Source organism: Fusarium falciforme, chromosome 7 (assembly GCF_026873545.1).
Source record: "Fusarium falciforme chromosome 7, complete sequence".
NCBI classification, from domain to species: Eukaryota; Fungi; Ascomycota; class Sordariomycetes; order Hypocreales; family Nectriaceae; genus Fusarium; species Fusarium falciforme.
In genome coordinates this window covers 3134788-3156181 of record NC_070550.1, presented here as the reverse complement: position 1 = coordinate 3156181, position 21394 = coordinate 3134788, and the positions used below count along the sequence as shown (strand labels likewise).

The window sequence follows — 21394 nt, the reverse complement described above, 5'->3', positions numbered from 1 at the left end:
GTTAATGACTGAGAGACTGGCATTTTATAAATATTGCTTATGTTTCCCAAGAAATGCACCGCCACGCATGAATCTTGGCTTCGAATCAAGATCCCTTTCAAGTTAGACTTGTCCGGCAGTTTGGCGCACATCATTTCAAAAACCGATCGGATTCATCACAAAAATGGGTACGTAGAGGGCAGGATGCCTTGTAAAACGTCAAAGAGCCCTGTATGCCATGACTTCATCAGCCTTAAAAAGCGATCGGTTTGCCTCTTGGCGGGCGATGGCCGTTTTCGATGGACGCAAGGGCAACCGAATCAGATGATTTAAAGATAGAAATGGCATGCCTTTTTACGCCAACTCTTTAATTCTTACTCTCTTTCATTGATCTTATCGTGTTCTTTTCGACTCTTCTACTCGACTGTTATCTCCCTCGCCCGGCTCCACCATGCGTCACGAATATGTGTTGGGAGGCAATTTATTCTTCTTGGTCGCCTTTTCCATCGTGATCCCTTTCCAAATCTACCTTGGGATACGTCACAAAACTTGGGGTTTCCTCTTTGGCATGTTCTGCGCCCTCGTGCTGGAAATATTGGGCTACGCATCACGAGTCGGGTTGCACTATGGAAAAGATCTCTTTCTCATGTCCGTATTGCCATTAAATGTTTTGGATGACAACTAATCACCTGTATCAGGTACATTGTCACTCTCACAATAGGTCCCGCATTCCTCAGCGCTGCCCTTTACCTTTGCCTAGCCCGCATCATCACCGTGTACGGAGCCCACCTAGCACGTTTCCGACCGATGGTGTACACAACTGTCTTCATGTTACTCGACTTTTTTGCCCTCTTGCTCCAATCTGGGGGAGGCGCTCTTGTCGGCGGAAATGATCCGAGCATGTGGGACATGGGGCTTAAGATTCTACAAGCCGGGCTTTCGATTCATCTTATTGGCATCGCTATATACGGGGCGCTGTGTCTTGAGTTTGGTGTGGCGGTTCGTCGAGCCAGGGGTGAATGGAGTGGCGATTTCAAGATGCTCCAACTCTCAACCAAGTTCAAAATGTTCTGCCTTGGTGCGTGCCGACTACGGAACAACAAGAACAGCGAGGATTGCTAACAAACAAACAGTCCTCGGTGTCTCAACTCTGGCAGTATTGATACGAACAGCTTTCCGGGTGGCAGAGCTAAGCCAAGGATTCGACAGCAAGATTGCCAAAAGCGAGACAGCATTCCTGCTCCTCGAAGGAACCATGATTCTTGTCGCCTGTTTGTGTCTCACCATTTGTCATCCTGGTATCGCTTTCCAAGGCCGTTGGGTGGACGCAGATTTCAGCATGAAAAGAAGAAAGGACAAGGGCGATAGCGAAGAAGTCGTTGAAGGCAGGCATATATCCTTACACTCGATGTGATTTGAGGGTTATTATCGACAAAGCGCACAGGGACCACATGGCAAAATGGTTAACGGCCTTGGGGTTACTATAGATACCAACATTACACTTGCTATTTCTCCTACTTTCATCTAGATCTAAGAATGCCGGAAAGTAGGTTTCCTCTTTTCCAGGAATGAGTTTATCCCCTCCTGAAAGTCATCGAGGCTAAAGGTTGAATAATACAACGCCTTCTCGTGCACCATCCCAGCATCTAGTGTTGTAGTTTCAGCTTGAAATAGTTAGCACGCTCCTTCGAGCCCTGGGGTGAATACCACTTACCAGTAAGGACAGCTTGTTTCGCGATACGCAAAACGGGACCAGACAGATTGGAGAGTTTTTCTGCAAGCTTGATGGCCGCAGGTAAGACCTCTGATGAGGGAAATACTTTGGTCACGACACCTAGACGCTCAAATTCTGAGCCGCTCGCAGGATCACCGGTTAGAATGAACTCCATAGCCTGGGACAGTCAGTTAATCTTCATTCATCGTTCATGGAAACAGAGTGGCTGATAATGACGCCCAAAACTGACCTTGTGCTTCCCCAATGCCCGGGCCAGCCGTTGTGTACCACCAGCGCCAGGAATCGTCCCAATCTTGACTTCTGGGAGACCAAACATGGCATCTTCAGCCGCATAAATGATATCGCACTAATGAAAATGATGAGTTGAGAGCATTTGAACGAAGAAGGGACCTCTACTCACAGCTAGTGAAATCTCAAATCCACCCCCCAGCTGGATTCTCATGTTAGATGTGACGAAGCGGAGGCTGGGGACTAGACTTACGGCAAATCCCACGACTGCGGCGATAACGGGTTTTGAAAAACTTGCAAAGGCATCTGTGAGGTCCTTGAGAAAGGCCCGTTGGTGACCTTTGGCTGTGGATATTTGGACAAGCTCGTTGAGATCCATTCCGGCTGAAACAGGAAACATTAGCCAAAGGACACAGCATAGATTGCTGAGATCGAGAATACAACATACCACAGAAATGACCACCCGGTTGACCAGTAATGACAACTGCACGAACCGTCTCGAGGCGATCAAGATGGGCAAGAACCGCCACGAGTTCGTTGATAGTGTTTTGAGAAAACGCATTTCGTTTTGCTGGTCGGTTGAACTGGATCACCGCAATGTTCTTGTCATCGTCGACGGTGAGTATGAGATCTTGAAGGCTGTCCATTGGGTCTTGCGTGTGGGAATTATGTGTTGGGTGGTTGTGGTAAGAGATGATCGGTTTCTTGGCCGGATTCTAAATGCTAGATCAACTAAGAAGAGCTATATTTATCGTTAGAGTCTTTAGGCATGAAGCAATGTGTTCCGTGGTAAGCAATTACTAAACAACGAGATGACCAGGACTGTCACACGCTCGTTTGACGTTTGATGCAACACCTGCTTCAAAAACATCGTTTGTAACTCCCGTTTCGAAAAGTTCCGCCCCCGTGCACGAGCATATTTTCTCCTTCAGCTCGCCTAATTCTTCCAAGAGATGCCAAGTAAATCCACAATCAAGATGTGAGATCCCTGAGTTGAAACCAGCCCCACCACGTAAAGTTTGAGAATATCGACAGGCACAACAATAACGTTTCAAAAGAAAGATCCACTCCGAAGGGTGGCCTGTTTCGCCTAATCTGCTACTTTCTAGATTAGATGTTCTTCTCCGATCTCCGTTTCGGTGTCACTGCTCCGAACGTTCTAGCTTGGAAGCTGACGTGGGTCTGGGACCCGGTTATACGACAGAGCCAAGCGGAACAACTTTCTCCTTGGAGATATTTCCGCCCCGGACTTTTTGATGACAGAGATTACCGATGAGACTATAGACGCTGGGGCTCAGGGGGCAAGGAGTTGAGCGTTAACTGTTACAGCTATGTGCAAGGGTTTTGGTAGTCGTCATCAGTGACAGAAGAGAAGCAGAACAAACAACTTCGGGTTGCCACTTAACACATTCTGTAAGAGTCTTGATTGCTGTGTGAAGAATTACTTAAACATGTCTCAACTGCTGTCATTTTCTGTCCTGTGTCGTGACGGAAACTCGCGGCCAAACGCCCACCATGTCTGCTTCTTCTTCTTTCCATTCTATTGACAACCTCTCCCTGGCGGATCGAGTGCTCTTTAATAAGTTCAGCAAAGGCCCTAGTCAATCCATTCCCTACAATGTTGTTCATCATGCCTTTGAGGCCGCTGCGCTGGCGCATCCCGAGGTTACTGCCGTTCGACACTACGATGGCACCACCATCACATACCGCGAGCTCAATCGCCGAGCAAACATGCTGGCCAACGAGCTACGAGATACTTTTGGTCTAAAAGTTGGCGACCGTGTCGTTCTTGTGTACTCGCGTTGTATCGAGATGGTTGTCTTTATCCTTGCCGTTCTCAAGGCTGGTGGACAATACATTCCCTTGGACGGCGGCATTGTCACTGATGACACACTTGGCTTCGACATTGTGGACTCAAACGCCCCCATGATCATTTGTCTCCCCAAGTTCCGCGAAAAGGTGGTGCGCAGTATCCCTCGCCAACGCCAGGGACTGGTCGATGTCATTGATCTCGACCAAAACTCAAGACTTTGGAGACATGGCAACTCGGCACACCCCATGGTCGATGTTGGCCCGGACCATGGAGCCTATGTCATCTACACTTCAGGCACTACTGGACGACCTAAGGGTGTTGATGTCCGTCATGGGGGTGTTACCAATACACTTCTTGCTGAGCCTTCTCGCCTGGGTATCAGCGTCGGCAGCAATGTTGCACAACAATTGAACGTCGCTTTCGACATGTGTAAGTCAACTGACGCGTACAAGAGACTCAATCTAACAAATAATAGGCGCATGGGAGATTTTAGGCACCATGATGAACGGTGGCACCCTCCACATCCGAGGTAGCGGCCTCGAGCCATGGACAGACTGCCTCCGACGAGTCGACACAGTCATCGCAACCCCCTCCGTTGTCCTCAAGTACATGTCCCGAGTCGAAGATTTCCCAAATGTCAAGACAATCGCCGTCGGGGGAGAGCCTTGCCCATTGGCTCTGGCTGAGAAGTGGGCGCCATATGTAAAGTTCTGGAACGTCTGTGGCCCTACCGAGATCAGCATCCTCAATACTGCCCACCTGCATAGACCGGGTAGGATGCTCTCGATCGGCAAGCCCAATCCGAACACGAATGTTTATATCTTGGATGACGACGAAAATCCCGTCAAGATTGGAGAGCCAGGCATTATGTGGGCTGGTGGTGATGGAGTCTCGCGAGGATACCTTGGTCTGCCGGACCTGACCAAGACTCGATACAAGCCTGACAAGTTCACCAAGGACGGGTAAGCACTCACCCAAATAAGGTAGTTTTGAACCTAACTAACATGACACAGCCGCATGATGTTCAACACTGGTGATCTCGCTCGATGGCTTGAAGATGGCAGTCTCCTACCCCTCGGCCGAAAGGACGACCAGGTCAAAATCCAGGGCTTCCGAGTCGAGCTCGACGGCGTCTCTCGCTCCATCGAAACAACTCCTTCCGTCATCAAGGGCTGTGCCCTCAAGATTGAAGACAAGCTTTGGGGTTTCTACTCCGCCCACAAAAGGATCGATGAGAGTGAGCTGAAAAGGGCGGTGAGCATCAGCCAGCCGTTCTACGCTGTGCCGACCGTGTGGAAGCACTTGCCGACATTGGAGCTCACACCAAATGGCAAAGTCGACAAGAGAGCTCTGTACAAATTCGCCACAGAGAGTGGAGATATACCGCCCGAAGTCCCAGCCAAGAAGCCCCGTCCAGAGACAATGTGGCCATCACCACCACGCAGCTCAATGGGGAGCTCAAGCGACGGAACTCTCGTGGAAGCCGACCACTTTGGGTCCTTCCGAGACCTGGAGAAGGACGGAAAAGACATCATCATCGACGTCACCGAAGTCGGGCCCGAAGAAGACGAGTTGCCAGCCAAGAATGGCTTCCATGGATGGCGCTGGGTACGCCATCGTGCTCTTTCAGCTTATCGCAAGCTTTTCGGTTTCATCTTTATCGCAAACCTCGTCGTACTCATTTTTCTTTTGTATGAAAGCCGCAACAGCAACTTCTCGCCACAGGCTTCTCATTTGGCTACAGCCGTGGCCGCCAACCTTCTCATCGCCGTCCTTGTTCGTCAGGACTACGTCGTCAACGCCATCTTCTTCCTCTGCTCTCGAGTCCCGACATCCTTGCCGCTGAGCATCAGACGGCATTTCGCGCGTGTCTATCACAATGGCGGAGTTCACTCAGGCTGTGCTGTATCTGCGACGGCGTGGTGGGCCATGTTTACTGTCACTTCAAGTCGCGACTATGTTGCCCTGGAGAACCCACCACCCATCAAAGCATTCGTCCTCGCGTTGACGTATGTCATCATGGCTACACTTTCCTTCATCTTGGCTATGGCGTATCCTTCTGTACGTGTCAAGATGCACGACCAGTTTGAATGGGCACATCGCTTCGTTGGGTGGTTCACCGTGGCCCTTGTCTGGACTCATGTTGTTGCATCGACAATATCAACCACACCAGGGCCCGTGGGACCAGAACTTGCCAAGTCCCCTACTATCTACCTGGTAGCGTTGGCAACTCTCAGCATTGCATTGCCGTGGGTAAGGCTCCGTCGCGTCAAGGTTGTCCCTGAGCCCCTGTCGAAGCACGCTGTTCGTCTCCATTTCGACTTTTGCACACCCGGACCCTGCACTTCACGAGGTGTTCGCATCACCGACCGACCTCTGATTGAATGGCATGCATTCGCCGCTATCCCTGAGCCTCATGGAAAGGGCTTCTCCATCGTCGTGTCAAAGGCCGGTGACTGGACAAAACGCATCATCGAAAACCCTCCCACCTCCATCTGGACACGCGGCACCCCAGCTTCTGGCGTACTCGCAGTCGCGCCATTGTTCAAGAAGGTGGTCCTTGTTGCCACAGGCTCTGGAATCGGTCCTTGTTTGCCAGTCATCATGGAACGTCGCGTGCCTTGCCGTGTAGTCTGGTCGACGAAGAACCCACTCGCAACATACGGGCAAGGGATTCTCGACACGATTCTGTCTTGTGACCCGGAGGCTCTTATCTGGAATACTGATGAAAGAGGACGGCCGGACATGACCAAGCTTGCGTATCAGGTCTACAAGGAGAGTGGAGCTGAGTGTGTGTGCATCATCTCCAACAGGAGCACAACAGCCAAGGTGGTGTATCAGCTGGAGAGCCGCGGCATCGCTGCCTATGGTCCGATCTTGGACTCGTAACGTTGGACACGCTTGTATTCCTTTTTAGTTGCTAAACGCCAAGAATCTTCTTATTTGAATCCCATTGAAGACACTCTGAGCTCCTCTTGGCGCATTGTTCTCCTGTAGTTGACACACCTTTGTACCATCAACAAAAGGTTGATATCCCATTGCAACTCCCCAACCTGCCTGTATAGCCACATATATACATTTCCCATAATTTGCTCTAGATCGTAATTTAATTTGACTCCAACCAAGTAAGACGTACTTGGAGTGTAGATTTAGCCCTTGAGCACTCCATACTTGCCCCGACGTTTGGACCTAAGGCGGGAAAGGATAAAGATGATGAGCCCAATAACCTCCATTGGTACAGCCACCAGACAGGCAATGAAACAATAGTTCTATAATTAAAAGTGAGATTTAGCCAGAGGTGACTGTATCGGTAGGCCAGGGTTCGCATACCATCTCAGTACATAGCGAATTCCAAGGAATCTCGCCTTGCTCGTCACGGACATTGCAAGTCCACGACCAGAGGTCCCAATGGCGTGTCTTCTTGGCATTTTCGTTGGACATCTTGAAGTAGGCGAGGGCAGCAGACCAAGCAGCCGTGATGAATGTCGATCTGGCGTAGACGGCTCGCGTACGCCACGCGCCTTCGCGCATAGAACGAAACTGGGCAAATCTTAGCCACATTAATAGTAAGCTCTGGGACCCTCAAGCATACCTTCCTACACTGGGTGATGAGAGATACCACATGGGCCAAAGTAGTTCCCACCGCGACGCCCATCATGGTCCATGTCGGCCTCATATCCGTGTGAGGCCATTGTACAACTCTCCAACCAGACCCATGGTCGACAATCTTGTTGCGCGTTGTCCACCACACGATAGCAGCATGGAGCATCAATGCCAATGTGCTCAAGTCGAGAAGCAGTTCAAGAACTCTCAAAACGAGTCGAAGGCCCTCGATAGTTCGTTGGGTTCCCTTGTCGGCCTTCTTTCGTTTAAGAAGTAGCTGTTGATCTGAGATGGCGGCAAACAACTTGTCACCAGAACCATGCTCTGCTTCATTGAAGCGTCCTTGGTGAGAGTAAGGCTCATAAGCAGATTCCACGTTGAGATCCATTGCGGCAGATGAGAAGATCGCAGTATGGTTTGATGGGCAACAAATGGCAAGCGACAGAGTGCTTATGGGGTGATACGCTTCTCTCTTTATCTCGCGCCTGTTGGGGGCGGCAACTGCGCTTACAGTCACGAGGGACTTTTAAGCTACATCCTCAATAGCTAAGTTTGGAATCATTGTAATCGGTTAATGCAACATCCGGCACTTGTCCATTGCCAAAAAGTAAGCGGGCGGCCGCCCCGACCTTCGCAGAAAATGCCACAAACGGCTTGGTCAGCATCAAGGATCCAATAACCCGCCCCAACCCGTGAAACAAACAATCTAATTGATGCCTTTTGACAGGGGTCGCGGCAGTTGGTGAGACGGCTAAAAGGCTCAGCTCCATCAGCACTAGGCTAGCCTCCAGGTCAGACGTGATCGAATAAGCGCGATGCTGCATTGAAGCGCCTCAGTCATATCTCCGCTGTCTTGCTGCTACGTTTATTGACCATGTTATGCATAAGCTCTTGGCGTTCTCGGCCGCTGTTCCGCCGTGATATTGCTTTGTCGTTGTGAGGATGTATTTGTAATAGACTTAAACCAACCTTCAAATATCTTGATAGGAGACAGGAGCATCAACTTAGTTCAGTTCCTTCTCGATATCCCCATTTCCAGAATGAATTCAGTCATAACAGCACTTCTCTTGCCACTTGTATTGGCGTCGCCTTTGAAGCCTCGACAAGAAGATGAAAGGCCGACTCTGAACACCGGGTGCGAGCCAGGCGACCTCACCCCCGAGAACTGGAGGACAAACGCTATCGATGCCACGATATCTGGCACCCTTGGCTTTGGCCAAGTCCGTAAGTTCAAGCCCTCAGTAAGGCCTTGTGGCCAAGTCTAATTAGTCTCGCCAGCCGAGTACCCCAGACTCTTCCTTCAAGACGACAACCCAAGACTCGACTTTCAGTGCTCCGACTTGAACAACCCGGACAAGTGCACGATCCCCACAAACTTCATCTTTGTGGGTGAATCAAATGACTTTAGCGGAACTGTCTGCGGCGCCTTTCACAACCCCCAACTTGGTTTCATCGGTCAGGCATGGGTCAACCTCTACACGCATCTTCGCAACATCAACAATGCTGTACAGCCAGCTGTTGACAGCATCCTCAACTCCAACTTTATCGATGACTTGGTCACCAAGTCAACGGCTGAGCCTTTGCCCATCCCCAAGGAGGTCCTATTCAAGCTTGCAGAGCTCTCCCTCGTCTTTGTCCCAGCCCCCATCGGGCCTGAGCTAGCGGCCTTCCGTACAATTGTTCCACGATTCAAGAAGCTGGCTGGCAAGCTGCTCAAGAACGCACGCAACGAACAGGCCGAGCAAGATGAAAACATAGCCAACCAGCCTCAGATCCTCAAGGGCCTATTGGGCTCTGTCCCCGCCTGGGTGCAAGAGAATATGAAGGAGCAGAACGATGACATTTTCCTCAACACACATTCAGATAACACCATTGGTGATATGCTCAAAGATGGCGCTGGTCTCAGCACGCCGACTTCCCAAGAAGACTATGAAAAGGCCATCTCACGGAACCTCAAGATCTTTGCCCTCGCCCAGCTGTGGACAAAGATCAGCATGAACCTCCTCCTCTCCGACCCCGACAAGTTTGGTCAGTGTATCTCTGAACCATCCACCCGCGTCCGAGACAAGTGCATGCAATTCAAGTACCGCGATGGCACAACGCCTGTTACTCTTGCAACTGGCGAGCACCCTCGTGATGCGGCTGGGGCTATCGCAAGCACCGGTTTGAACTTTGACACGGTGGCAAATAATGCTATTGACTGTCAGAATGCGGGCAAGACATTCAGTGATGTCGACTTTGATGGCTTTTTGACTTCGGACAACGACAATGATCAAGCTATTCCTGCGTGTCTTTTTGGGGTGCCAGTCGTTGGCTCTCTAGAATGAGCATCAGTTGGTAGGGTCAAGGACTAGTCTAAAAGTAACTGTATCGCATTTCATATGTAAATATCATCCCGATCTATCTACCGTCGAGTTGTATTATCTATCTAAGACAGCGCCGCTTTTGCAGGGCCGCTCTGGCCAAGTCCAGCTCTTGCTCACTTCTACTCATTTCGGCTCCTCTCTCAGTTCGTCAGTGACCAAACGACGCAACCAATGGCCTCAGGTCAGGGGTGGTGATATCGTCCAAGGTAGAATTCAAAGGAGACTGCGTTCCTTTCTGGGGGGAGAGCTGTCAGTGCGATGAACTTCCCCTTTTTTGAGTATTTCCAGCCGCTCCGTAAAAAACCACTTTGTGAGGTCACAACAATTCAAAGTCCCCTCAGTTTCTCTCGTCTTCCTCTCAAGTGCGGCCAGATCTCCAAGAACTTCCGGTGTGATCTCCACCTGCACCGAGTCCTTGGGAATGAACTCGAAACCAGCATTGAACTTTCGCTCTGCAATGTTGGAGTAACAAAGAGCAACGCGTTCCAGTACAGGACGGAGAAGGCTTTCTGAGTCTGACATGAAAACCAAAGAAACTTTCTCTGCCCTTGTCACATTATCCAGTCCTTCCCTTAAACCTCCAATGAAGGGTAAACATACGTACTCGTCATGTGTGAGATCGCGGCATTGTGAGCACTCCACAACTCTTACACGATAGGTTCGAGTCTCCCCCCAATCAAAGTATGCAGCCACCCTTAAGCTTATCCACATTTGGGGACCCGTAGTCCCTTCTGGTGGATCAAGGCCTCTCTTGGATATAAGATTTGCTCTTTGTCGTAGCCTTTCTGCCGCGTCGAAAAGCCCCCCGTCGATAGCTCTGCCAGGGATGTCGTAGGTCATCACATCCCAAATGTCATGGACACCCCTAGGATGCCTAATCAGCCAAGTTTCTTGAGGCGACACCAAAGGACTTACGACTCGTCGAGAATGCAATTCAACGGGTCGGCTCCTTGTTGAAGCAGAAATTCGACCGCTTCAGAATTGAGAGAGAGTGCTGCGACCTAGGAGAACGAATCGTCAGCTACATCTGTATGTATACGCCTCAAATGATGGAAAGCATACAGCAAGCAAGGAAGTCCCGTCCTGTGTGTAGTCAAACGGTGATGCTTCCCGTTTACTAAATATCTCACACATTTTTTCAATATCGTTTTCGACTGTGTATTGATAGATCGGCGAGTCTTCAGGTATAATAGTCAGCTCACGCAAGGTTCGAGTGATCTGAGGACTTCTTGTCATCATAACATCTTGCATCCTGCGGAAGGTTGCCAAAAGGCCAGATGGCTTGCAGTCTGCTAGATGCGTTATGCAGGCAAGACGATAATCCTGGAACTTATTTGCTTGTTGAGACTCTCTCGGTCCATCATAGGCCACGGAGCTGTCAGTGATAAGAAGACCTCCAGCAGTTCTATCAGCGAATTTGTGGCGAAACTGATTGTTCTTTGGCCGAGACTGGAACCTGTATGTCTGGGGTCCCCAAGACTGCAAATCCTTCTCACTCGCGGTTGAATTTGCAAGTAGGAAAGCAGCTGAACGCTGCAGTAGTTCAAATTCCGACTGCACCCATGAGATTTCGGACTGTGAAAGATGCATTCCGCCTGCGTTGGCCATCTGCTGGATACAAGACAGCAGCCTCGGGCGGATAAGCAGCAATGACAGCAAAACTTGATGAGGATTTCGTATACCAAATATGGTATTGGGATGACTCGAATGCTCAAGCGCAGGTGCCGGCCGTACTAAATTTGCCTCAATCATCTGAGCGGCGGCGACAATTGAAGTAAGGCCGCTCATCGCCAAAGCAGGAGGCCTCCTGGCGTCTTCAAGTGCCGACAAAAGGGACTTCTGGAGGTCTGCCTGACGAACAAGGGCGTTGTCCAAATTTGAATAGTGAAGATGCTGATCATCTCGGAGATTCTTAAGCTGTTCGCTTGACTCGCCAATCTTCTGGGATAAAAGTTGCAGCTCTGAAGTAGATGGTGTACTCCTGATCTGCACCTGGACCTGGTCTCTGAGAGCGCAAAGGCCTTGGCGAACAGTGGAGTCTGAGCTGAGCAAGACATTTCGAAGTTCTTGAAAGCTTGAGCTCACGTTTTGCATTTCTCTACTCAGACCAATTCCATTCTTCCTGTTGTCTGATAAGCCCCAGCTCAAAGATAATCCTCAGTGGCCGTCAGGGTTTGACTCACAATGAGCAAAGTTGGAGCAAAATAGATAGGCAGTTGTTGTTCTTCTCCAAGAGATCGAAAGTATCTTGGAATGACGCCTCGTTCCGAGCAAAGCCGGCCACTGATCGCCATCGACCGAGCCAGGTTGGGGATGTATATGGGCTAAGAGAGTTTCTTAATTGCCGTATCTGATCTTCGGAAGCCTTGAGGATAGTCGATAGCCCTTGCAGCTCATGTTGGCTTTCTCTCGCAGCGGACGTGGACGTCTGATAAGTCTCAACCCAAAGTCGTACTTGAGTAGCAGTGAGCGTAAGGTCTCTTAGAATACCCAGATATCGCTGCTGTCTTGCTGGAGCGTTTCGCAGTCCCTGTATCAAGGGTCGAGAATTTTATCTGTCAACAAGCGGTCAGCTATCTGGTCCAGAAAATACGAATGACAGTGCAGGACTGGGCACAATGCAGAAAAAGCCTGAAGGCGAACTATAAGGCAACCTTTGTGCTGGCCTCCTCCTCCAATCCCAGCTCAGCATTATAGCCACTTAGTTTTCCAAGGATATATAACTATAGAGACTTGAATAAAAAGTGCATGTCCCATTCAGTTTAATTGCGGAAGTTTTGGCTATCACACAGGGTATTGCATCTCGGGGGAATGTCGACGTAAATAGCCGACTTCTAGTTCTATCTTGCTCCCGCCTCTTAACAATACCTCCTTACACAAATTATGCTTCAACGTAGAAACCCCCAACTGATGCGTTAGATCCATACCATCATCCTTAGATCTTAGCCGCCTCCTCTCCAACCAGATTCACAAGCCATTCTCTGTGAGAATCAATCAACCACGGGCTGTGTCCCGATTCGATCTCAAGAGCCTTGGCTCCCCAGTTATCCGCCACGTAGGCCTGGATATCCTTTAGGAAGATCTTGTCGTTTAGGCACACGACATAGGTCTTGGGGATGTCAAGGTCCTTTGGCGTGCAGACAACGGGAACCTCGAAGGGTCCGCGGCTCTGATGGCAAACATGCGCCATCGCCTCATCCCTGATGGACTTCTCAACATCGAAGTAGAAGGCATCCGGCGCGATGTCAGGTTTGAGCGGGAGACGTTTTTCCTAAAATTTCATCTCAGTAAATGTTCAGGTTGGGCAGTGGGATGTAGAGTGCATACAGAAACCTCGTGGAGCCAGTCTGTAGTATACTTGTTTCCCACAGACTCATACATGGAAATGTCTTTGGCGATAACCGGCGTCGCTGAAATGTAGATGGCTGATGCAACTCCTCCCTTGAGGCCCTTTGCTGCCCGCTCGGCGATAGTGTGACCTTGGATGGCTACGGTGAGAGGCACCCCGCCGTAGCTATGGCCGATACCAATAGCAATTCTTCCTTCATCCAGGAAGGGCAGCAGCACATCATGAACACGCTTCACGTCGTCATGGTACGTCTTGCCGTCGACTGAGTCGTCATATCCAGAGCTTGCCAGGGGAGGTGCCAGAACGGTGAAGCCCTTGGCTTGGAGAGCATGGATGAGAGGGCGATAATGCAGGGGACGATGCCACGCACCGTGGACGAGGAAGATAATCGGCTTTTGCTTGTCGTCCGCCATAATGGTATTCTTGATGATTCAGAAATATCTTGGCAACTGAACAACAGGGAACTGTCGGGTTTAAATTCGCTCAACTGTCTGTCCCCGCGCTTACGGGCAAGTTGCGCTTACGAGAGAAAGGTGGTTCCATGTCAGACGTCACCTTTAACCGAGAAGGGAAAAAAGAGCATCAACGCAGACGTAGCGTATGGCGAATGGTCCAACCGTAAGCCGAGCCGAGAAGCAATTCGGCTTGGCAAAGCTGGTTGGGCTGGCAGGGCTGTCGGCCTTGCTAAACTTGGCCTTTCTGTCAGATAAAGAGGCTCTGGATTGGTGGAAGGATCTCACTTTTGCGTATCAAGCGTATTATTAACCATGGTGGTTGGGGATGGGGTCCGGCGTTTTCCGTTCTTTCGGCCGAATTGGATCTCGGCCCCACTCCGACGCCGGAGGCCGAGCACCGAACTCTTCAACCCGGGTCGATCGGCCGAGAGTCACCACAACACGCAGGTACTTGGGCTGACTATCTATTTGTGTCGGTTTCCGGGCCTTTCGCATATCCCGGAGTCCGGCAGACGGCCCCCAAAGTTGCACTTATTGCAGATTCCATTCTGGTATAGGGTAATCCCAACATGCATTAACGCTGGGTTAACAGTACAACTTTGTAGATCACTTGATGAGTTTGGAAGTACGTGTATAATTGGTTAGGTTTTTGTGTTAGTGTTTGTATATAGTGATGTCTAATTCCAGTGAGCGATTGGCAGAGAAAGGCTATTTAATGGTTTTGGTTGTTTCACAGGTACCTACCAAAGCGCAAGCGTGGACGTTTGTGAAGCAACAATGCTATGCCGCTTCGTACAAACTCGCCACATCGAAGGCAACTGGGAGATTACATCTTATCGCTTGGTAAGATAGCAACCAGAAGATAACCCAACAAGGAACCATCTGACTTCCTCAAGAGGTTCGGAGCAAGATTGCGTGCTGAACATGGGTGTCTTGATCCTCGTTCCTGATGCCCCACACCGGCTTGTGTTCTAACCGAGGAAGGACGTGGCGTGGTTGCTTCGCCCCAATCTTATGGAGTCCGTAATTAGTAATTCAGGAACAAGTTTTGGATCCTCCATGTTCTTACGCGCACCACCAGGGATACCGCGCCTTGACGCGATCCAGAGACGGGTCATCATGCGGATGTTTCGGATAGCTGTTTCAGCATTTTTAGCTGGCGAGACACTATTCGCCAACGCCCAGGAACAGAAGCCACTAACCGGAGTTGATGAACTGCCAGGCTCAAACTTTGAGGTCCGCGAACAGTCTCCTGACCTCTGTGATGCTGGGTCTCGGCAATGGACGGGCACAGTCAACGTTACGGCCGACAAGTCTATGTTTTTCTGTGCGTATTCTAAGTCACGAAGACAATTGGCTCGAGACTCATGTTGTTAGGGTACTTTGAGAGCCGACGCAACCCAGAAACAGACCCATTGTTACTATGGATGAGTGGGTGAGTCAAAACCAAGCTTCTAACAACTTCGAGTTAATGCTAATCAACCTCTTTTGGCCACAATTAGTGGTCCAGGTGCAGCGGGAGAGATGGGACTGTTCATGGGTAGTGGCCCTTGCTCCGTAAACCGTGACGGAAACTCGACTAAGCGTCTCGAATATTCTTGGATCGATCAAGCAAACGTCGTCTACATCGAGTAAGCTCACTCGTGTCTTGGTAGATAAAATGTGAGAATCAAATTGGCTAACCTTGTTCAGCCAACCAGTGGGCGTCGGCTTCTCACAGATAACAGATCGAGATCAGATCGCCGTGACCCTGAAACAGGGAGCCCAAGATGTGTACTCATTCTTGTCGACACTATCACATGATGTCTTCCCGGAACTTGCCGGACGGCCGTGGCATATAACGGGAGAGTCGATGGGAGGTCACTACGTCACTGCTTACACACAATACATAGCATCTCTCGAGCGAGAGAATGCCAACAAGGGCCTCGAACCTCGTATCAACATCTCATCAGCCGTCATCTTGGATGGGTACATCGACGCGACTCGCCAATTTGTCGGCTACTACGACTTCTTTTGCACAGACTGGGCGTCTGATGGCCGTAAGGCACCTCTGATGAACGCTACCGCCTGCGCTGCAATGGAAGCCGCGATACCCACCTGCGAGGTGATGGCAGCTCGTTGCAGAGAGTCCTACGATATCGACATTTGCCGTGCGGCAAACGAGGTTTGCGAGGAGGCACTTGGCAAGTATTTCCTTGACGGAGTACGCCCTGGAGGATGGGATCCCTATGACAGTCAGTTGCCTTGCCTCCAACGCCCAATCTTCCTCGAGGAGGATGAACTTTGTTTCAGTTCTAACATGGCATAATTAGGCCGACATCCGTGTGAGATTCCTCCTATATGCTCGAACCTTGCATATGGGCCTACTTGGAAGTATTTCAATCGCAATTGGGTCCAGAAAAAACTCGGATTTCACAATTTCCCATTTAATCTGATTGACTTTGACATGGGCGAGCGCTGGGAGAATGATGGACATATACATCTCCCCGTGACTCGGGAGCTAACCTGGATTCTTGACGAGACAGACATCAAAGTTCTGTTCATCAACGGAAATAATGACATTATTATGTGAGCCATCTAGTGCAAGAGTTGGATTCCACGAAACTGACGAGGTCCACAGAAACACGCCAGGCCAAATGCGAATGTTGGATGAGCAACCTTGGAAGGGTCAGGCACAGTATCAGAGCCTCGGCTACACGGACTGGCACTTTAGTGACGGTGAAGTCACAACAGATGTAGAAGGCTGGGGCGTAAGGAGAGGGGGCTTCTGGAAAGGGACGGATCGGTTGAGGTTCTACTCGGTTGACGAAGCTGGGCATCTTTCCGCTTACCATCAGCCAGAAGCCATCGGTGCCATTTTGCGATCGTGGCTTGATGAATACTAGGCTAGTCGGTTTATTGATTGGATTCAAGACTAATATTGCGTCAGCTTGGACCTCGGCGGTGAGATATCTCGCTGAGACAGTTCTAATGTCCCCTGTCGGCTGTGTTCGGCACGCTATCTTCCTTGTTCGCTAACGAAATACGTTAGAATGACCATGATTCACATGGATCTTCAAGAAGGCGGTGAGATCTTTGAAAGCCTCATGTCCCAGAACCATAATGAGAAGCATGTTGATGCATAAGGTGAATATCCGAGTGCATAGTTTTATGCCTGGAGCAGAGTTGGCGAAATGAAATGAGATTAATATTAACTACCTAAATGTAATGAAAATGCCTCCAAAATGACCATTTTCGCTATCTACCTGAATTCTCCCGTCCAAATTAGTTGTATCCCGTTCGCCTCCCTTACGATATAAGAAAGCTGCAGTCTCTTGGTTCTGTATGTGTTCCCAACTGTTGATTTCCGTCGCTTAAAATCAGACCATGTCCTCGCTAAATCCATTACGCGTCGCGTGATTCCACTTTCGGAAGAATCTACATGACGGTGCATAGACCCGGCAGGTTTGGCGGTGATGAACCTCGGCGTGGTCGGCTCTTTTGTTGCTGCCCTCCGTGTTTTGTTGACTTCCGCGTCTCTTCTCGGGGCACTTTGAGCCATCGACGAAGCTCCCGCTCGATGCCGGAAAGGATGATGCGCAGTTTCTCCCTGTATGGGGTAAAGGAAAATGGCCGCCCGTAGGTGGTGGCTCTTCTCGGATCGGATTTTCGCAGTGGGTTCAACAGTTGACCGCAAATCTCGTTGCGATATCTCGGCAGGTTCTTGGCTGGTTTGTTGCAATTAGCTTCTAGTAGGTATCTCGCAACAGGAACACATACGGGCCAGATCGGTATACTTGCTCTCCGCTTTCACCGAGTCGAATATGGCTGTCAAGTCATTGGCCCCCTTGATCACAGAGTCACACATCTTTCGTCTTTCGATCCTCAGTCTGGCCCGGTCCTCAGGCCTCGAAGGTAGACGAAGATCCTCGACAGCATCGACGACGTCGGCAAGATCATTGATGATGCAGATCAACACAGCTCGTCCCATAACATCGTTGTATCCACTCATGCCATCGGTGCGACGGGAAACGCGATATGAATAACGGGGGAAACGGATGTGGTCGCTTACTCGCTCGTCCTTCATTTTGGCGGCGGTAACGGCGATGCTTGGGGTGGGGGATGGGTCCTTTGGGAGGTGTTGTCAAGTTCACAACGGCGGCAATGCTTGGAATTCATCGAAATGTAAACAGTCTAGACTTGTCTGGTACTGAGAGTCAGACGATCTAACAGCGGCTGCTGCTTTTATATACACCAGATTCCCCGTCAGGCATGAACAACTGGACTTGATGTGGCTGCCTGTAGAAATTCAGGGCGTACACATCAGAGAAGTCAATTTTCACAACCCCCGTCAAGTGACAGCAGCGCGAATCGTATGACCTACAAGGTGTCCTTTTGACCAAAATAGAGGTTTGCAGGCAAATGCCGGCCCAACAGGTCGCATCCGGTGCACACAGCATACGATATTACACCGGGTCTAGTCGACCAAAGTAAAATTCTGCAGGCAGATGCCTGTCTAGCATGTCCAATTCGGGACGACATATGCCGGATCCTATTTACCAAAGCAGAGGTTTGCAGCGGACCCAAGTCAGATTCGGGACGACAGCATGCGACTTCATGCCTGATTGATGTAACCTACCCCTCAAAGCTTGGTTACTGCACGGCGCTTACCGGGATGTCATTATCGAGGAACCAAGACCAGCCAGCCACAGACTTTCGGATGGAGTTTTGGACGTTGGAATCCATAAGTGCCGAATTACTCAACAAGGGCCAGAGCCGCCAATGGTGGAGTAGAAGGCCTCAATTTCTAATGGTCTCGAGGTTACTGGCCCTCGGTAGTCCAATTGGGTCATGTTGAGTCAGAAGAGCCTCCCTTCGCTGGCAAGTTTGCCACTGGAAAAGTTTTACAACAACGTTACACAAACATTTTACGCTGTGTAACCAGCTTGTAATTTGTGTGAACCGCTGATCAATCTAGAACGCGACCGTTGTGCTGCATTGTGAACTTAGCGATGCATAAGAAGCCCATTCCGGTTCACTTTACAGTTGAGTATGCCTTCTGATACCAACACAAAGAGATTCAGCAAGACAATAGTGATATGTCGCCTTCGTGGTGGAGGTGGATAACCAACTGTCCGCTTTGCCCAGACGCTTGTGTGAGTCAGTTCGGCCCGCTGCATCACCAAAAGCTCCACAAGGCCCACCGTGAGGCCTTCACAACTGTGGTCCTGTAGACGTGGACAACAAAGAGTCAAGGTTTGACTGTGGTAAGCAGAATGACTGAATAGCATAGTTCCCATGCTGTCATGGGCGGGAAAGATAACACGAGTCAATGGTCATATTAAGAGTAAACAGCTTATACTTGCACCTAACAAGCTTCATGATCCTTCGTGGGTAGGATACATAGTGGAACCGACGACTTGGCATGGCTGCAACCTCCATCCAACTCGCTTCTCTGCATCGTCAACCCCTCAGCGGGCAGTCTGCTGCATATGCCCGCCATTATGAAGATCATTCTCGGCGGGGCGACCGGATATCGTGAAGCGGATTCAACCAAGCCCAACAAGGAAGGCAGAGAGCGAACGTCTTCAGACCAGCGTGATAACCTCCCGAGGCATCTCCAACAACACATCCAACAGTCTCTTGGTGAACGGCTCTTTGTCCGGTATCTCGTTTCCTATTCCATGCTCGTAAGGCCACCCATATTTGGTCACCAATCTCCGATTAGAATGCTTGAAATATTCTCCATGCTCCATGCCGAACCAACCGAGCCGCTCGTAGTTGCAACACCCACACCTCTTCCCAACGTGGAGGCCAACAATGTCCAGATGCCACTCCGACTCAGGGTGAGCTATCGGGATGAAGAGCATATCGGTGTATACTTCGCTGGGGATGGTGTCGGGGGCTCGATCGGGCACGTAGCGGCTCACTGCGAACTGGCCGATTGTGGATTGTTGGCCCTGTTGACTAGCACAGTTGTCTTGGTAACTCGCAAGACTTATAATGTGACGCAATGCGATGGAAGCACCGTTCATTTGCTCAACCCTCACAACTGGGCTTTCAATCTCGATTCTAGCCATGGAGCAGCCTCCAAGGTATCTTGGCTCAACGACCTCGTAGTGCACATGCTTGACAGCAAAGGAGGCCATCACGGTATAGCCAGCATCCCATGTCACGGTACAAGACGTCGAGGCCCAGGACCAGGTCGGTACGCCGCTAGGTTGTGGCTGGCAAAACGGCTCGCAGCGACATGCGGAGTAATCGCGGTCTACTTTGTAGTCGTCCTTGACAAGGCGTCTCCAGAGAAGATCTTGGGAAATGGTGTTGCGCCAGAGCCCAGCTAGATACGTGTCATGGCCCGCTCTCATCTCAGCCATGCGTTCCGCGAGGGCAGCCATGGCAGGTAGCTTTTCAGTCTGGAAAGTGATGTTGAGCCGTGAGAACTCTCTGACCGTCTGCCGCCAGAGGCCGGCGCAGTCGAGATGGGTGTACTCTCCAACCTCGATCTTGCCTGTCCCCGGGTAGAAATGTGGTTCTTCAGAGTCTCTATACTCGTTACTGATGCCGCTCTCGGATCTTTTGGCAGAGCGACACTCCCACATGATCTCAGCCGAGCAAAAGTGTAAGACGCGTCGAGAGAGCCGCATCTCCTGGTACACCCATGCCCGGCTTAGGAGTGGAAATCCGGAAGACTCGTTATCTAGATCGAACCACGTGGCAGGAAACTTAGTCGGTTGTTCTCTCACCAGCCAGCCGGGGTGTCCGGGCACCGGGGATCCAATGAACGCCGGGCCAGCCTTGGAGAAGCAACCTCCGGAACTATCGCTGGCCTTTGTTGCGGCGATAGTCAAGAAGGCGGATTCGTAGATGCTCCCCATGGGAGCGGCCTCGCGTTTCCAGTCCTCATCGCAGTCTTGGATGATACATAGAGAATCGATCCAGAGAAAAAATATACCCAAGCGACGACAGATGGTTATGGCGTCTTGGAAGGTTTGTGTGAGGCAGTCCCAATCGATGGCGACAAGGTGGTCTTTGAATGTCTTCTTTGTCGTCAAGGCCGTGTGGGCGGTTTTACCCCAGCAGTGGCTCAAACAGATGTATCGGTCTGGACGGATGCCCTCACGAAGCACCACTTTCCCGTTGGTTAGGTCAAGGAGTCGGGCTGGAAACTTTCCCTTCTCACGGGTGATTTGTTCAGACTTTGCGCAGTCTGGGTGCATCTGTAAGCACTCATCTATCCAGGAGGAAATCATGGCAAAGGAATTTTTTGAGGCTGTGTCTCCGATGAGAGTCTTCCGCACCGTTGAGATCTGCAAGATGTCAAGCGCATTGCCTTCTATCCATCAATCAGATCTTGTCCGTTCAACAACCCATGTTGACGTACCTTGAGGTGAAAAAAGCTCCAAATCAATGCTGCGCAATCCAGTCTCGGACCCTTCGTCCTTAACAAGAACAAAAATGAGGTTGTGCATCTTCCAAGCCTTGGCTCGCTCAATCAAAGAATAATCGATGCTTGCCGTTGTTGGACAGACCTTTAAGCAGTCGACGGTGAAGATGCATCTCAGGCAGCCGAGTGCCAAGGCTTCGTCGATTCTTTGAAATGTCGTAACCCAGTTCCAGTCGTCTTTCCAGTCGATAGGCCCAAGCTTACGACCACAGGAGGGACATAAGGCGGCTCTAAGGCCAGTAAGCCATCCCGAGAGCCATTCCATCGTGGGGTTCTTGTGGATTGAAGTTCGAGTTCAGCTGAGCCGGGAGAATTGGGCTCTTTGCTGAATAAGATGCTTGGCAGTGCCAAGCTGCACGACCTGAGCCTTGAGCTGGAATGGACGCCACCTGGGTCGAGGCTGAGAGATAAGGCAGACTCTGCCATCTGTCATCTGTGTC

The 21394-nt window shown here is 50.4% G+C and overlaps 9 protein-coding genes across 9 annotated transcripts; 4 read left to right on the top strand and 5 right to left on the bottom strand.

The window, feature by feature from the left end:
- Positions 1–430: 430 nt before the first annotated feature.
- NCS54_00962900 (Hypothetical protein) lies at positions 431–1393 on the top strand (the record flags this gene model as incomplete). The annotated part of the gene is made up of 3 exons (XM_053154970.1): positions 431–627; positions 678–1057; positions 1113–1393. The coding sequence occupies 3 exons, from the start codon at positions 431–433 to the stop codon at positions 1391–1393; spliced, it is 858 nt and encodes a 285-aa protein (XP_053010945.1).
- A 116-nt stretch (positions 1394–1509) lies between these two features.
- Positions 1510–2589, bottom strand: NCS54_00962800 (Hypothetical protein; the record flags this gene model as incomplete). The annotated part of the gene is made up of 6 exons (XM_053154969.1): positions 1510–1643; positions 1694–1871; positions 1944–2060; positions 2115–2144; positions 2196–2326; positions 2391–2589. 6 exons carry the CDS (start codon positions 2587–2589, stop codon positions 1510–1512), a joined length of 789 nt encoding a protein of 262 aa, XP_053010944.1.
- Positions 2590–3457: 868 nt separating this feature from the next.
- On the top strand, positions 3458–6644 carry NCS54_00962700 (AMP-binding domain-containing protein; the record flags this gene model as incomplete). Its single annotated transcript, XM_053154968.1, has 3 exons — positions 3458–4184; positions 4231–4717; positions 4769–6644. 3 exons carry the CDS (start codon positions 3458–3460, stop codon positions 6642–6644), a joined length of 3090 nt encoding a protein of 1029 aa, XP_053010943.1.
- Positions 6645–6904: 260 nt separating this feature from the next.
- Positions 6905–7746, bottom strand: NCS54_00962600 (Hypothetical protein; the record flags this gene model as incomplete). Its single annotated transcript, XM_053154967.1, has 3 exons — positions 6905–7024; positions 7086–7295; positions 7348–7746. 3 exons carry the CDS (start codon positions 7744–7746, stop codon positions 6905–6907), a joined length of 729 nt encoding a protein of 242 aa, XP_053010942.1.
- A 652-nt stretch (positions 7747–8398) lies between these two features.
- Positions 8399–9685, top strand: NCS54_00962500 (Hypothetical protein; the record flags this gene model as incomplete). Its single annotated transcript, XM_053154966.1, has 2 exons — positions 8399–8582; positions 8637–9685. 2 exons carry the CDS (start codon positions 8399–8401, stop codon positions 9683–9685), a joined length of 1233 nt encoding a protein of 410 aa, XP_053010941.1.
- Positions 9686–12659: 2974 nt separating this feature from the next.
- Positions 12660–13498, bottom strand: NCS54_00962400 (AB hydrolase-1 domain-containing protein; the record flags this gene model as incomplete). The annotated part of the gene is made up of 2 exons (XM_053154965.1): positions 13052–13498; positions 12660–12995 (listed from the first exon to the last, which is right to left on the bottom strand). Exons 1-2 carry the CDS (start codon positions 13484–13486, stop codon positions 12660–12662), a joined length of 771 nt encoding a protein of 256 aa, XP_053010940.1. The 5' UTR covers positions 13487–13498.
- A 1149-nt stretch (positions 13499–14647) lies between these two features.
- Positions 14648–16413, top strand: NCS54_00962300 (Hypothetical protein; the record flags this gene model as incomplete). The annotated part of the gene is made up of 6 exons (XM_053154964.1): positions 14648–14855; positions 14906–14963; positions 15031–15159; positions 15221–15762; positions 15841–16096; positions 16149–16413. The coding sequence occupies 6 exons, from the start codon at positions 14648–14650 to the stop codon at positions 16411–16413; spliced, it is 1458 nt and encodes a 485-aa protein (XP_053010939.1).
- Positions 16414–16945: 532 nt separating this feature from the next.
- Positions 16946–17594, bottom strand: NCS54_00962200 (Hypothetical protein; the record flags this gene model as incomplete). Its single annotated transcript, XM_053154963.1, has 2 exons — positions 16946–17235; positions 17288–17594. 2 exons carry the CDS (start codon positions 17592–17594, stop codon positions 16946–16948), a joined length of 597 nt encoding a protein of 198 aa, XP_053010938.1.
- Positions 17595–19095: 1501 nt separating this feature from the next.
- On the bottom strand, positions 19096–21219 carry NCS54_00962100 (HET domain-containing protein; the record flags this gene model as incomplete). Its single annotated transcript, XM_053154962.1, has 2 exons — positions 19096–20843; positions 20892–21219. The coding sequence occupies 2 exons, from the start codon at positions 21217–21219 to the stop codon at positions 19096–19098; spliced, it is 2076 nt and encodes a 691-aa protein (XP_053010937.1).
- Between the last annotated feature and the right edge of the window lie 175 nt (positions 21220–21394).